The sequence below is a fragment of the Vipera ursinii genome (assembly GCF_947247035.1).
Source record: "Vipera ursinii genome assembly, chromosome: 3".
NCBI classification, from domain to species: domain Eukaryota; kingdom Metazoa; phylum Chordata; class Lepidosauria; order Squamata; family Viperidae; genus Vipera; species Vipera ursinii.
The window spans coordinates 128,020,115-128,032,261 of record NC_139516.1 but is presented as its reverse complement, the minus strand read 5'-3'; the positions used below and the strand labels follow the sequence as shown (position 1 = coordinate 128,032,261).

At 38.6% G+C, this 12,147-nt stretch overlaps 1 protein-coding gene across 1 annotated transcript in view; it reads left to right on the top strand.

Moving 5' to 3' along the window:
- CTNND2 (catenin delta 2) overlaps nt 1–12,147 on the top strand; it is a gene marked incomplete at its 5' end in the record, with an annotated part of 448,616 nt that overhangs the window by 336,928 nt on the left and 99,541 nt on the right. The window contains one exon of the mRNA XM_083360640.1: nt 5,188–5,401. Coding sequence (XP_083216766.1) covers nt 5,188–5,401 — 214 coding nt within the window. The remainder of the gene's footprint in view (nt 1–5,187; nt 5,402–12,147) is intronic.

The following is a 12,147-nucleotide window of genomic DNA, read 5'->3' as shown; positions in this document are numbered from 1 at the left end:
AGGGCCATTTAATTGGGTTAAAAGTAGATTTAAAACCAGTAAACTAAAAAACAGAATGTTTAATTATTGGGGAATAATTACCATTCCCTTTGCATAAAGCCCTCAGCCTAGCTGTTTGAAATTTGCAGTGATAACAAACCGAAAAATAAGTTTTAAAGAAATGTATTGTACTGATTCATCCATTCTCCTGTGCACTATGAAACATCTGGTTTGCAGGCTTTGCACAGCCCTACCAATTTCTTGGAAATGTAACATAATGGTGTCACTTTCCTACGATTCTGGTGGAAATTAACACTGTAAAAGGTTGAATGCTATATAATGCTAAACAGATTAGACAACTCAGCTCTGTTTTCTGAACCACTTTGTATCTCTACTCTAAGGAATATATTAGCCTTGGTGGAGCAGTGGGCTAATGCCTCCTTAAGTAACACCAGCTGCCTGTAATTAGTGCAGGTTCGAGTCCCACCAGGCTCAAGGTTGACTCAGCCTTCCATCCTTCCGAGGTTGGTAAAATGAGGACCCAGATTGTTGGGGGCAATTAAGCTGACTTTGTAATAATGCCGCTTTGTGTGTGTGTGAAAGCCCTAATAAGCAGGCATATACATAGAATGAAGGCTACTGCTAAGCTTGTAAGCCGCCCTGAGTCTTTGGAGAAGGGCGGGATATAAATGGAATTAAAATAAATAAAAAATAAATCTTTGAGACAAGAGGGAGTGGTCAAAAAACTTAAGAAGCTCTGGATACAACTCTTGATGAAAAAGATGGTTTCTGAATGCCCATTAAGTTGAAGGGACATGATTGTAATTTATCATGCACTGTCATTTTGTCATTTCTGGTTAGTTTAGGGATTTACACCAGTGGAAAAAAGTAAAATAGGAGTAAATAAGTCATGTGTGATTGGAATCTTGGCTTCAAACACAGTTATTCTCCATGAACGACCTCACTGTTAAAAGTTTTGCTAATAATATTGCAGGGTGGCAAGAGGGATGGAGGAAACATGAAAGTGGACGCATTCAGTTACAGTGAGTGCACCCTTGTGAGTCCTGAAAGAACAAATTGGGGATAGATTGTTTTGGAGAAAATCTATCTCTGTAGTTGCTAGGAGTGAAAACAGCTTGATGGCACATAATCAAATGAAAGGATGAATCATGATAAACCTATTCAACTCAGTTGATACACTAATTGCAATTAACATAGGTGTACTTACTGAAACTTTGTTCAGTTGGTGCTTTAGAAATTTAAGAAGCAGTGGAATTAGTTTTTTACTTGAGAGTTCCTTTTGTTTCTTCATTTTTTCATAGATTAATTTGCAGAACACCACCGCAATATTGTGTCCTATGAAGAACATGATATATGTTCTCCTTGGAGTAGTTTGGCACATTTGCTTGTTTGATTTTATTTACAGAAATCCCTATATCACTCAGTTCAACATATTTGATTGCACACATCTGGACCCGTGGTAGATGACAGAAGCTTTTAACATTTTCTTTGTCTCTTGGTTGCCATCTAGTGATACGCAGCCCAGCTGTGACTATCCTAGCTATATACACTATATTAAGATTTTCAACCCCCCTTTCCTTCTTAAATATAAAGATTAACAAGGATCCATTTCCCTTTTTAAATTGGAATGAGTGACCTTGATGCTCACTCAAAGGCAAGTAACTGAACATTAATGGAAGCAATAGGTTGTAGCATGCTCAGCCACTAACATACCCGACTATAATTCATTCTCAGGCAGTCAAGATGAGTTAAGTTCCTGGCTGGTACTTATCACAAGCAATAAAAGGTAGAAGTTGGGAGACAGAAGAAGGTGAATGTAATTTGTTTACTTCTTGGCAAAGTAAAATTATTCCACCATCAGTTTCTGGTACATTGGAGAATGATTCTTAAAAAGTAGTTGGATATTTGTTTTCTGAATACCATAAATTCCTTCTTACCTTTATTGCTCTCGCTCTCTCGCCCTCTTCCTCCCTCTCTTTCTCCTCCTCTCCCTCTTCCTCCCACATCTCTATAACTATTTCTTAGAATATTCAGTATACTAATATATTAAATATAGGTAAAGGTAAAGGTAAAGTTTCCCCCGCACATGTGTGCTAGTCGTTTCCGACTCTAGGGGCCGGTGCTCATCTCCGTTTCAAAGCTGAAGAGCCAGTGCTTGTCCGAGGACGTCTCCATGGTCATGTGGCCAGCATGACTAGACGCCAAAGGCTCACGTAAAGCTGTTACCTTCCCACCGTAGTGGTCCGTATTTTTCTACTTGCATTTTTACGTGCTTTCGAACTGCTAGGTTAGCAGAAGCTGGGACGAGTAACAGGCACTCACTCTGTTACGCGGCACTCGGGATTCGACTCGCCAAACTGCCGACCTTCTGATCGACAACCTCAGTGTCCTAACCCACTGAGCCACCACGTCCCTTTTTTATACTAAATATACTAATACTATTTAGTATACTGATTCTTAGTATTCATTTTCAGTTAGGACATTTGTTGATTTAGCACCTATACTACTAAAACTCCCCAGTTTGTTTGTCCATCATAGTGCAAAAGTTTGGAATCAAGATACTTCAACTCAGCTATCTTTAAAAAAATGCATACAAATTCTGGGAGCCATTACTCCTATTTAATTGAAATTCCAAAGATTTTCACAACAATTTTATTTCCAAAGTTTTGGTTGCTGCAGTGTCACAGTCAGCCTCAGTCATATGGTGATTTCCAGCATTCCCTACCAGCTTCCCACTAGAAGCTGGCAGGAAGTCAGAGGTCACTCTTGGCTCCCGCTGCTTTTTTGCTTGCCTATATTGATTCTGTTTATTCATTTAAGTAAGGAAATATCTCTGAAAGGATGACCCAATGGATCATGGGTTATCTAATATTTATATATGAATCTAGCTATAAGATTTTTTACATATTTTTTTAAAATTTTCCTCAAGGATATATTTGCATAGGAATCTCTACAAATAGAAAATGATAGACTTTGCTTTAATTTCAACAAGCTGTTATAAAATAACTATTAATTGTTCGCTCTTCCATATTGAGGAAACATAAATCTGACAATTTGGTAACAGTGGCTATGATATTACTCCTTGTCCCATGCTTGCTGCAGAAATTCCAAATTAAGTCCTCAAAGTATGCATATTTTGCCCTTATGTAGCCAGGTATTTTCATTAGCAATCCTACTTTACAGAATATCTTACATACATAAGTACAGATAGCCCCAACCCTCCATGTTTTCCAAAATCAATTCATATTGTTCCAGTTAGCTTTCAGCCCATAGTGGTGATTGACCTAATCGTCTTAGCTCATTTATTATTAATATCATTGATTGTTTTAATTTACTATATATTGAAAATACAGGCATATTGAAATCAAGAGAGCCAGTTTAATCTAGTGCACGGGTCGGCAACCCGCGGCTCTGGAGCCGCATGTGGCTCTTTCAGCCTTCTCCTGTGGCACCCAGTTTGCAGAGAGAGAGAGACAGAGACAGGCACTTGCACTTACCTTCCTTCTCTCTCTCTCTCTCTCTCTCTCTCTCTCTCTCTCTCTCTCTCTCTCTCTCTCTCTCTCTGTGTGTGTGTGTGTGTGTGTGTGTGTGTGTGTGTGTGTAACTCACGCTGTCCTCCAAGAAGCTGACAAGCTTATTGGGCGGGGCTCCTGCCTCTGCTGCGTCTCCACAGGATGCAGCAGCAGAGCCAGCCCAATAAGAATGTGTGTCAGCTTGTCCGAGAACAGCATGAAGCCAGCTTGCCAGGTGAGCAGAAGATCGGAGATAGGGAGGGAGGGAGAGAGAGAGAGAGAGAGAAGTGAAGCGCAAGTGCCAACATACGCGCACACACAAAAACAAACTGGGGGAAGAGGACTGGCAGACCAAGGGCAGAAAGAGAGGGAGAGAGAGAGAAGGGAAGCACAAGTGCCTCTCTCTGTCTCTCTCACTCACTCACACACACCCACAACACACAAACACACTGAGTGGGGGAAGAGGACTGGCAGACCAGGGCAGAAAGAGAGGGAGGGAGGGAGAGAAGGGAATCGCAAGTGCCTTTCTCTGTCTCTCACTCTCTTACACACATGCACACACACAAAAACAAACTGTGTGGCTTTTTTTGGAGTTCAAAATGCTTTTGTTGCATGCAGAAATAAAAATTTGTTTTCTTTGTAGCAGTTCATTGATTTCATAAATGCAGCCCACTGTAGTTTTTTTATACATAGCATAAAGGTAAAAAACAATATATGCAGTGTTATCTTCATTTTAGATGTCAAAAGGGTTTTGTGGCTCCCAGTGTTTTCGGTAGGAAACGGGTCCAAGTGGCTCTTTGAGTGTTTTAGGTTGCCTACCCCTGATCTAGCGGTTACGGTACCAGACTAGAAAGTGGAAGTCTGTGAATTCATGTCCCGTCTTAGACATGAAAGCCAGCTGGGTGACTTTAGATCAGTCATTCTCTCTCAGCCCAACTCACCTCACAGGATTGTTGCTGTGGAGAGGAGGAAGGTGTGTTGGGTATGTTTGCCACTTTGAGTATTTGAAAAAATAATAAAGGTGGGGTACAAGCAAACAAATAAGTAAATGTTAGGACTTCAGTATAATTAATTCTGGTTTTAACTAATGTCTCATTTACTGGTACAGCTCTCCCAGGAGTTTCCACACATTCTGAATATGCACTGTAGCTGAAACATTTTTTTTAAAAAAATGTTTATGTTGGGTGCATTTATATTAATGTTAAGTCACAATATTTTAGGAATGTTTTGTTGAATAATTCAGGTTTCCAAAAATGCTAGGCCAAAAACAAAAACAAAGAATACAATATAATTGTATGTTGTGTCCGAGCTCTACCCGTCTTTTTTATAAAGAAAATGTTACAGACTTTTTACTTTTTCATAGCAATTAATTGCCTTGCAGAAGCTAATTTATTGGTGTATAATTACTGTAAGCAGTTAGAAACTGGAATGCCATTCAGTGGTATGGGGAGGGGTACTTTTCTTTCCAAATACCTTTTTCATAATCTGTCCAGCTGTTTTGATCAGTGCTTAAATTTTTGCAAAAGATTTTCCTTTCAAAGGTATTATAGGAAATCAGTCCAGCATCTTTCCTTGCTGGCTGCTGCATTTTCTCTTCTAATTGCTGTCTAAAAACTGAGCATTAACCATACTGAGGATTAGTTTTGATTTCTTTGGTTTTATTTTGCTGATGCAGATAAGAAGACAAGGAGGGATACAATTACTGGTGGATCTATTGGACCATCGAATGACAGAAGTCCACCGTAGTGCCTGTGGGGCTCTGAGGAACTTGGTATATGGGAAAGCTAATGATGACAACAAAATTGCTTTGAAAAACTGTGGGGGTATTCCAGCACTAGTACGGTTACTCCGAAAGACTACAGATTTGGAAATCAGAGAACTGGTCACAGGTTTGAATATCTTTCCTTTATTGCATGTTACTTTATAGGAATCAACTCAGTACCTGAGGCGCTTTAATATATTGCTTGATGAAAACAAAACACGGTTTCAATATTGTTCTTGTATACTTGAAAATATTAAAACAAAACTTGAATTTGCCAACATGTAGAACATGTACATACACATCCATATTCCATATCTTGGGTAATGTGCAGACAGCAGTTTTCATTGGATGGTGGTACACAATTGTGATTGCTACTATGGTTAAGCTTTGGTAGTGCTGCTTCCAATTCTTTGACTAAGGGAGGAAGGAGAATGAAATTTCCTACAGTGTACAATGTGACTGATGATTTTTTAAAATACTGTTAATGGCATTTTGGTATTCTGTAAATCCTGACTACATTATTTTAATGACTTTGGAGCATCCCCTTTTAAGACCTCCTTCTGCTTTCTCTTGTAAAAAAATATGTTGCATATTTTATCTTAACTGCAGGCTGCATGATTCAGCTCTGATTACAGATTCCAAATATTTTAATCATTTCATCTTTCAACTCTTACCTGTCAAAGGCAGGATTCATGAGATACTCCTTGTTGTGGTGATGATGTGATGCATCATGTATCCCTCTGAGTGACAGAATTACTAGCAGATAATAAAATAAAAAATGTTAGCTTTGTTTCAACCTTCTGCTTCAGTCCTTGGTTCTACTACCTATCCTTGGTCTCCCTGAAGTAGTCTACAACCGGACTTGAAACAACAAGTCATAAACTGTTAATCCTCTTAATTATAGTCCATCTATTTAATGAAATTGGTGCAGTATCTGCTTTTAGTGAAACTCAGGCAGAGTATGATACAGATGACTATTAGACAAGAGCCCTTAATTTGGTTTTATCTCTTTTATCTATGCACATTGTGTTCTTAAAATCTACAAACAAACCTGGAAAGCATACCAGTTATCAATGTTTGCAATTGGTTATTTTTAAACTGCTTGTTTTCATTAACTTTAGATGATTGAACAACGAGAAGGAGGGAGGGAGAGAGAGACAGAGAGACCTTAGGACCATATTGGCCAGTACATAATTGCAACTCAAAAGGGCATTGGGAACAACACCAGAGGTTCGAAACACCACTTGTCATGGATAGAATAGGTCTAGAGAGACTAACCGGAGTATAGCCTGGATTAACTACAGGAAAACACATGACTCAATGCCATGCATGGATCTGTGAATGCCTGGTGCTGTACAAAGTCAACAGGAGACTCAGCAACTTTATGGAAGGTAACAGTGGAAGTCAATTCACATGAGTGCCCATCAAGTACAGCAAGGTGATGCACTTTCCCCACTGCTGTTCTGCATAGGCATGAACTCCACCAGCCAGTAATCACAAGAACTGGATATGGACACAACTTCAAGAGTGGAACTATCAGCCACCACCTCTACATGAATGAGATCAAATTTTATACTTAGAGTGAATGAGATATTGAATCACTGATCCACCAGATATGCTTCTACAGCAAAGACATTGTGATGTCATTTGGACTGGAGCAGTTTGGCCAGACGGTAGTCAAGAGAGGGAAAATGGTTAAGACCGAAGAGGTGGAACTAGCAGCGGGTCACATCTAGACCATTTACAAGTATCTTGATATCCCACAGTCACATGGAAATCACAATGAGGAGGCAAGAAAAACAACAACTTCCAAGTACCACCAAAGTATAAAACAGGCCCTTAAAGAGCCAGCTCAATGGGAAGAACAAGATCCATGCCATTAATACATATACCCTGCCAGTCAGTCATCAGATATCCTGCTGTATATTGATCTGGCCAAAGGAGGACATGGAAGCTGCTGATATGAAGACCCAGAAGCACCTCATCATGTACAGAGGTTTCTACCCTGAGTCCAACACATAGAAACGGTATATGAACTGGAACAAGGGGAGCAAGGTTTAGTGAATATATTGTCCTGAGTGAAACCCAGAGCATCCAGGAGTTTATCAGTCACATGGAAGAAGTCACCCAAAGATGAGCTGCTGAGAGAATGCCTGAGACAGCAGCAGATGTGAGAGAAAGATCAAGCAGAAGTGCCACGGCAAGACAAGATCTTACATGGGACGTACCATTGACAGCTGAGGTGGCCACATTGGGAACTTCTAGTGGCTGGAAAGGGCTGGACTAAAAAGCAGCACTGATCATAGCAGCACAAGAACTAAGCACCAGGTCCATAGAAGAAAGGTTTGCCCACACTATATAGGACCCGAGGTGCAGAGGCCCAAGAAACAGTCCAACACATAGTGACAGGAAATAAGATCCAGACAAGAACAGCATACAATGAAGAGCATGACCAAGTCGCTGGCGTTATGTACAGGAACAACTGCATCTAGAGTGTATGGGCTCGATGCTCCCAAGTCCAGATGGAAAATCCCACAGAATATCATGGAGAATGAGAGGGCAAAGATCCTGTGGGACTTTCAGATCCAGGCAGACAGGCAAATACTAGCCAATCTACTAAACATCATGGTAATAGACAATAACTAGGAGAAGAACCTGGTTCACACTTGAAACTCTCTCTGACTCAAGTTTTTCAAATTTGGAACACAAATTTTTAAAACGTTTTGTGCATGTACATTTTCCTAATGGAATGTCCCCGTTATGCAAGTATTGTTTCATAAATAGCACTAATAAAACTTTAGTAACGGCCAGGGAAGAACTTTTAAAGTCACTTTGATCGAAAGCTTATGACTGGAAGAAATATAGGGAAGCTGACATAAAATGAACTTGAGGCAGTGGAATAGCATTTATCATAAAGCAAAAATGTGGTAAGTGGTTAAAACATCCGAATAGAAGTTTAGATGGAAAAAATTGCTTTTCCTATGATTTTAATATTCAGATTAAAGAGGAGTGGAAAAGAAGTTTACAGAAATGATGCAATAAAGATTTATAGAATTTGTTTCTGTGTGTTGCATAATTGTTTAAAATGCTAAAAACAAGATTTCACTGCCTACTTGATTTTTGTAAAATTCAATATAAATGTCATGATTCCACTTTTTCTTACGTTTTAGATATTGTATTTTGCATAATAATTTACATTAATTCAGACCACTCCTTTCCCCAGAAGCATTATATTCAAAACAAATCATTTAGTCTGAAAAACAGATTTGGAAAATATCTGAGTTTTATTGCAGTGATTTGGATGTCAGCCTCCAAGATCCCTAATTATAATATAATGTTCCTTATTGGGGAAATTAGGATTAGTGATTGGGAGTGATGACGGTTATTGTTACTGTTACTATAAAATATTTCCTATTTTATGCATGGCACACAAAATACAAATTTAGAGTTCAAATTATCAGTTTCTAAAGTTCTCCCTTTTATCAATCTACTTGCCTTTCAGCAATTATGTCATCATTACGTTTTCTTCAAGTTAACATAAATGGGTGTGAAGACTATTAAGTGTAAAATAATTAGAACTGATTGAGTACACACCTGAGGCTTTAGAATTAAAATTTCTTGGCCGACCTACAGCCAGCTTGTTTCTGCCATCTTTTTCTTCTGCTTGGAGAAAACAGTTAAAAGTTTGAAAAAATACAGGAAGAAGATTGAGAATTTTAATTAATCATCTGCAATTCTTTTGGGTATAGGATTCCCTTTAAATCTGTTTCAGTACATGGTTGAGAATTTAATAAAGAAATTACTCGTACATGGTACTACAAATCTTAAAATTATGTTTGCTAATAAATATTTCTCCAGATTATGCTGATTATAAAGAAATGTGTCTGTATTACCAACTCTGCTATACAAACTTCATTTATTATTTTGGTTGATACTTTTTAAAATATTTACACTATAAGTTTTAGCAATTAATTCTAGCCTAATTTAATTGTCCATGTTCCCAAGAATTAAAAATAGTGGACCAAACATATTAGATATTGGTTGTTAGTATAATTAAAATTAAAGTGTTTGTCTCTGTGCCTCAGTGGTATTTAGTGGTAGCATCTTTGTTAAAGTCATTGATTAGCATTTTGTAAAAAGTTACAATGCTCAGATAAAATATATAAACATTTTCTAAAAGATCAATGAAAGTAAAAGGATTGGGACTACTAAACGCTATAGAAACAAATGATACAATGCTAAAGATCTATGTACAGTACTTAAAATTAATTAATGAAATTGTACATATATTTTATGAATATAATACTAAATACATATTAAGTGTTAAACTAATCAATCAATTCTTCATACTTTCCTCCATATGTACAACTAGGAAATTGTATGTAAGTGCTAGAGAACCAATTAAGCTCATTTGTTTGCTTGAAGTCTTTATTTCCTCATGTCGAAGAATAGATTACATCTCCCTATCCAAACCTCAGAGAAAAGTCCCATCCACACAGCTGCTTTGTCGGGCCCATGTCCCCTCTCAGAGCTGGTAGTCAGTCATGCCATCCTAATTCTTGCTACCCCACAGGGTGTGCCCTTAGACACCCAGAAATGGCTTTACTGCGTTCTAAGAGCCGTGATTGATGATTTCTTCAGTGGAAATTCCAGCCTTGCCAAAATTGTTTGTGCAGCTCCACCCACCTAACATACACAATGTTCCATGTGCTGCCAGATTCTTTTTGTTTTTTCTTTTCCCATTCTGCCATCAATTGATTGAAATAATTATTCCTTGAAACTATGGGTTGAAACTATCAATCTCTTGATGGCAGCAAAAAAAAAACTGTTTTAGCTGCTATCTAGTGGTTTTCGTATCTGTCCAGCAAAGATACAAGCCAGTGAGTAAATTCTGATGGTGAGGATCTGCACGAGAACTTAAAGATATATACAATGTGAGGAGAGAAAGCAAGGATCAGCCACTGGGAAGAGAATTCCCAACCACACATGCTACAAAAGTCCTATCAATTATACTTTCAAATGTTTGAAATAAACCAAGGACGGGCTAGTAAAGGTTTTGTATTTTGTGGGCTGCTTGTTTGACTGTTTGACCTTTGGTTAGCAGCAGCAGCAAAAAAACTTTTTTATATCTCTTGCCTATTATCTGGTAGTTGTCAAAATTTCTATAGCTGAGATGTGACCACTGAATAACTTTGGTGGAAGTGTTGGAGGTTAAGAAAGAGACTCAACTCTGATGGATAATGGAGGAGAGGAGGAGGCTATGAGCTATCCTATGAAGACAGAATGTGAAGGTCTAACCTCTTCCCTTTCTATTTAGGAAGGGAATCCCCTGATAGACAAGCCACCAATTACAAGAGTCAAATACTTGCAATTATTTTAAGAAAGCCATTGATTGGTTAGTTTCAAAGCTTGTAACAGTTGACCAGCTTATTTTTAAAAAGAGAAAAAATGGGATTTGAGAAACTGGAGGTTCTGTCTTCTTGCAGCCCCAAGTGGGCCGGGTAATGGGCCAAGAGATCAGAAATCCAACTGAAAGTCCCACAAAAATGACCAGTTGGAACCACAAGATGATCAGCATGGAGCACATCATTTCAGACTGCATAAATAATTTCAGTGCAAATAAATGTACCCTATATTGGCTTCATGCAGTCCTTTCAGGCAGGATAAGAGGGGAAGCATCACTTCTAGTACTTTGGGCTATCATGAAACAGTTAGTAGATAAGCCTCGTGCCAAGGCAAAGAACATTTGCCTGAGGTCTGGAAGGAACTATGCAAGCACAGAGTGAACTAGCTTTGGACTCTTCATCTTAGCCTCTGCAGAAAAGTTACACAACTTTTAGTTCTCAGACAGGAGAATCCAGGCCCCTTATGAAAGTGAAAAGAGTACAGATTAGTGGATATGCTGGGGCAGTTTTCAATCAACTGAATCTTTGCACTCTCTTTCTGTCTCTTGTCCTCTAATATTTGAAACCTGTAAAAGTAGAACCTAGCTCTCAGCAGTAGCAAATGAGCAAATAGTCTTTGACAATTTCAAACAGAAGAGAATGAAAACAACAACACAAGAGAATTCTCCATTCTCTTTAACATTCAAAGCAGACTTTCACATTCTCTCTCAATTCTATACATGTGGAATGTTAATTTTATAGAAAACATTCAGTCACACCACTTTGCTGCAAGGGAGAAGTAGGCACTAGGGAACATAACGGGAATTCTGCTTCTCGGTATGCCTTTCTCGATGACTTATTGATGAATTAAAGAGTGAACATGGCAATTAATGCACATGTGTGTGCCTGTGAGAGAGATGAGGAAGGAGCCTCTTTACTATAAATGTATCAGTGAAAAGCACAGCATTGTTTTTCACTGTTTTCTCATTCTTGGCTGTAAAAGACAGCTTGGGGAAAAATGTGAAACTAGTACTTCCTCATCTTGGCCACTTTCCTATTCATTCCCAAGCAAATTTTACCTTCTTAATCCGATTAATTCTCAACCTGCTAGTAAATAGGCATCTGTGAATACGTTCAAGAATAGTTCCCTTTCACTGTCTCATACAGACTGGCAGTGATGTGAACTACAGTGCAAAATGAGTTGTGGGCTCTTGACTTATTAAAATTGATGAGAGCATTGTTTGTACTTAACCAGTGATCTGCAGTGCTTCTCTCAGTTCCATCTCTGAACCAATCCCCTGGCCAATTTTCTCCAAGCAATTTGTTCAGAAGGTGTGGAAAAATTGGCAGAAGGGGCTGGCTGGAAGACAAATCCTAGCACCAGCCAGGCAGTTAGTTCTTCCCTACTGGTTTTTCTCTCATTTTAGTTACAAATGCTTGAAAAGGTACGCCTTCTGTTGTGAAACTATACAGTTGAGACTTCTCAATG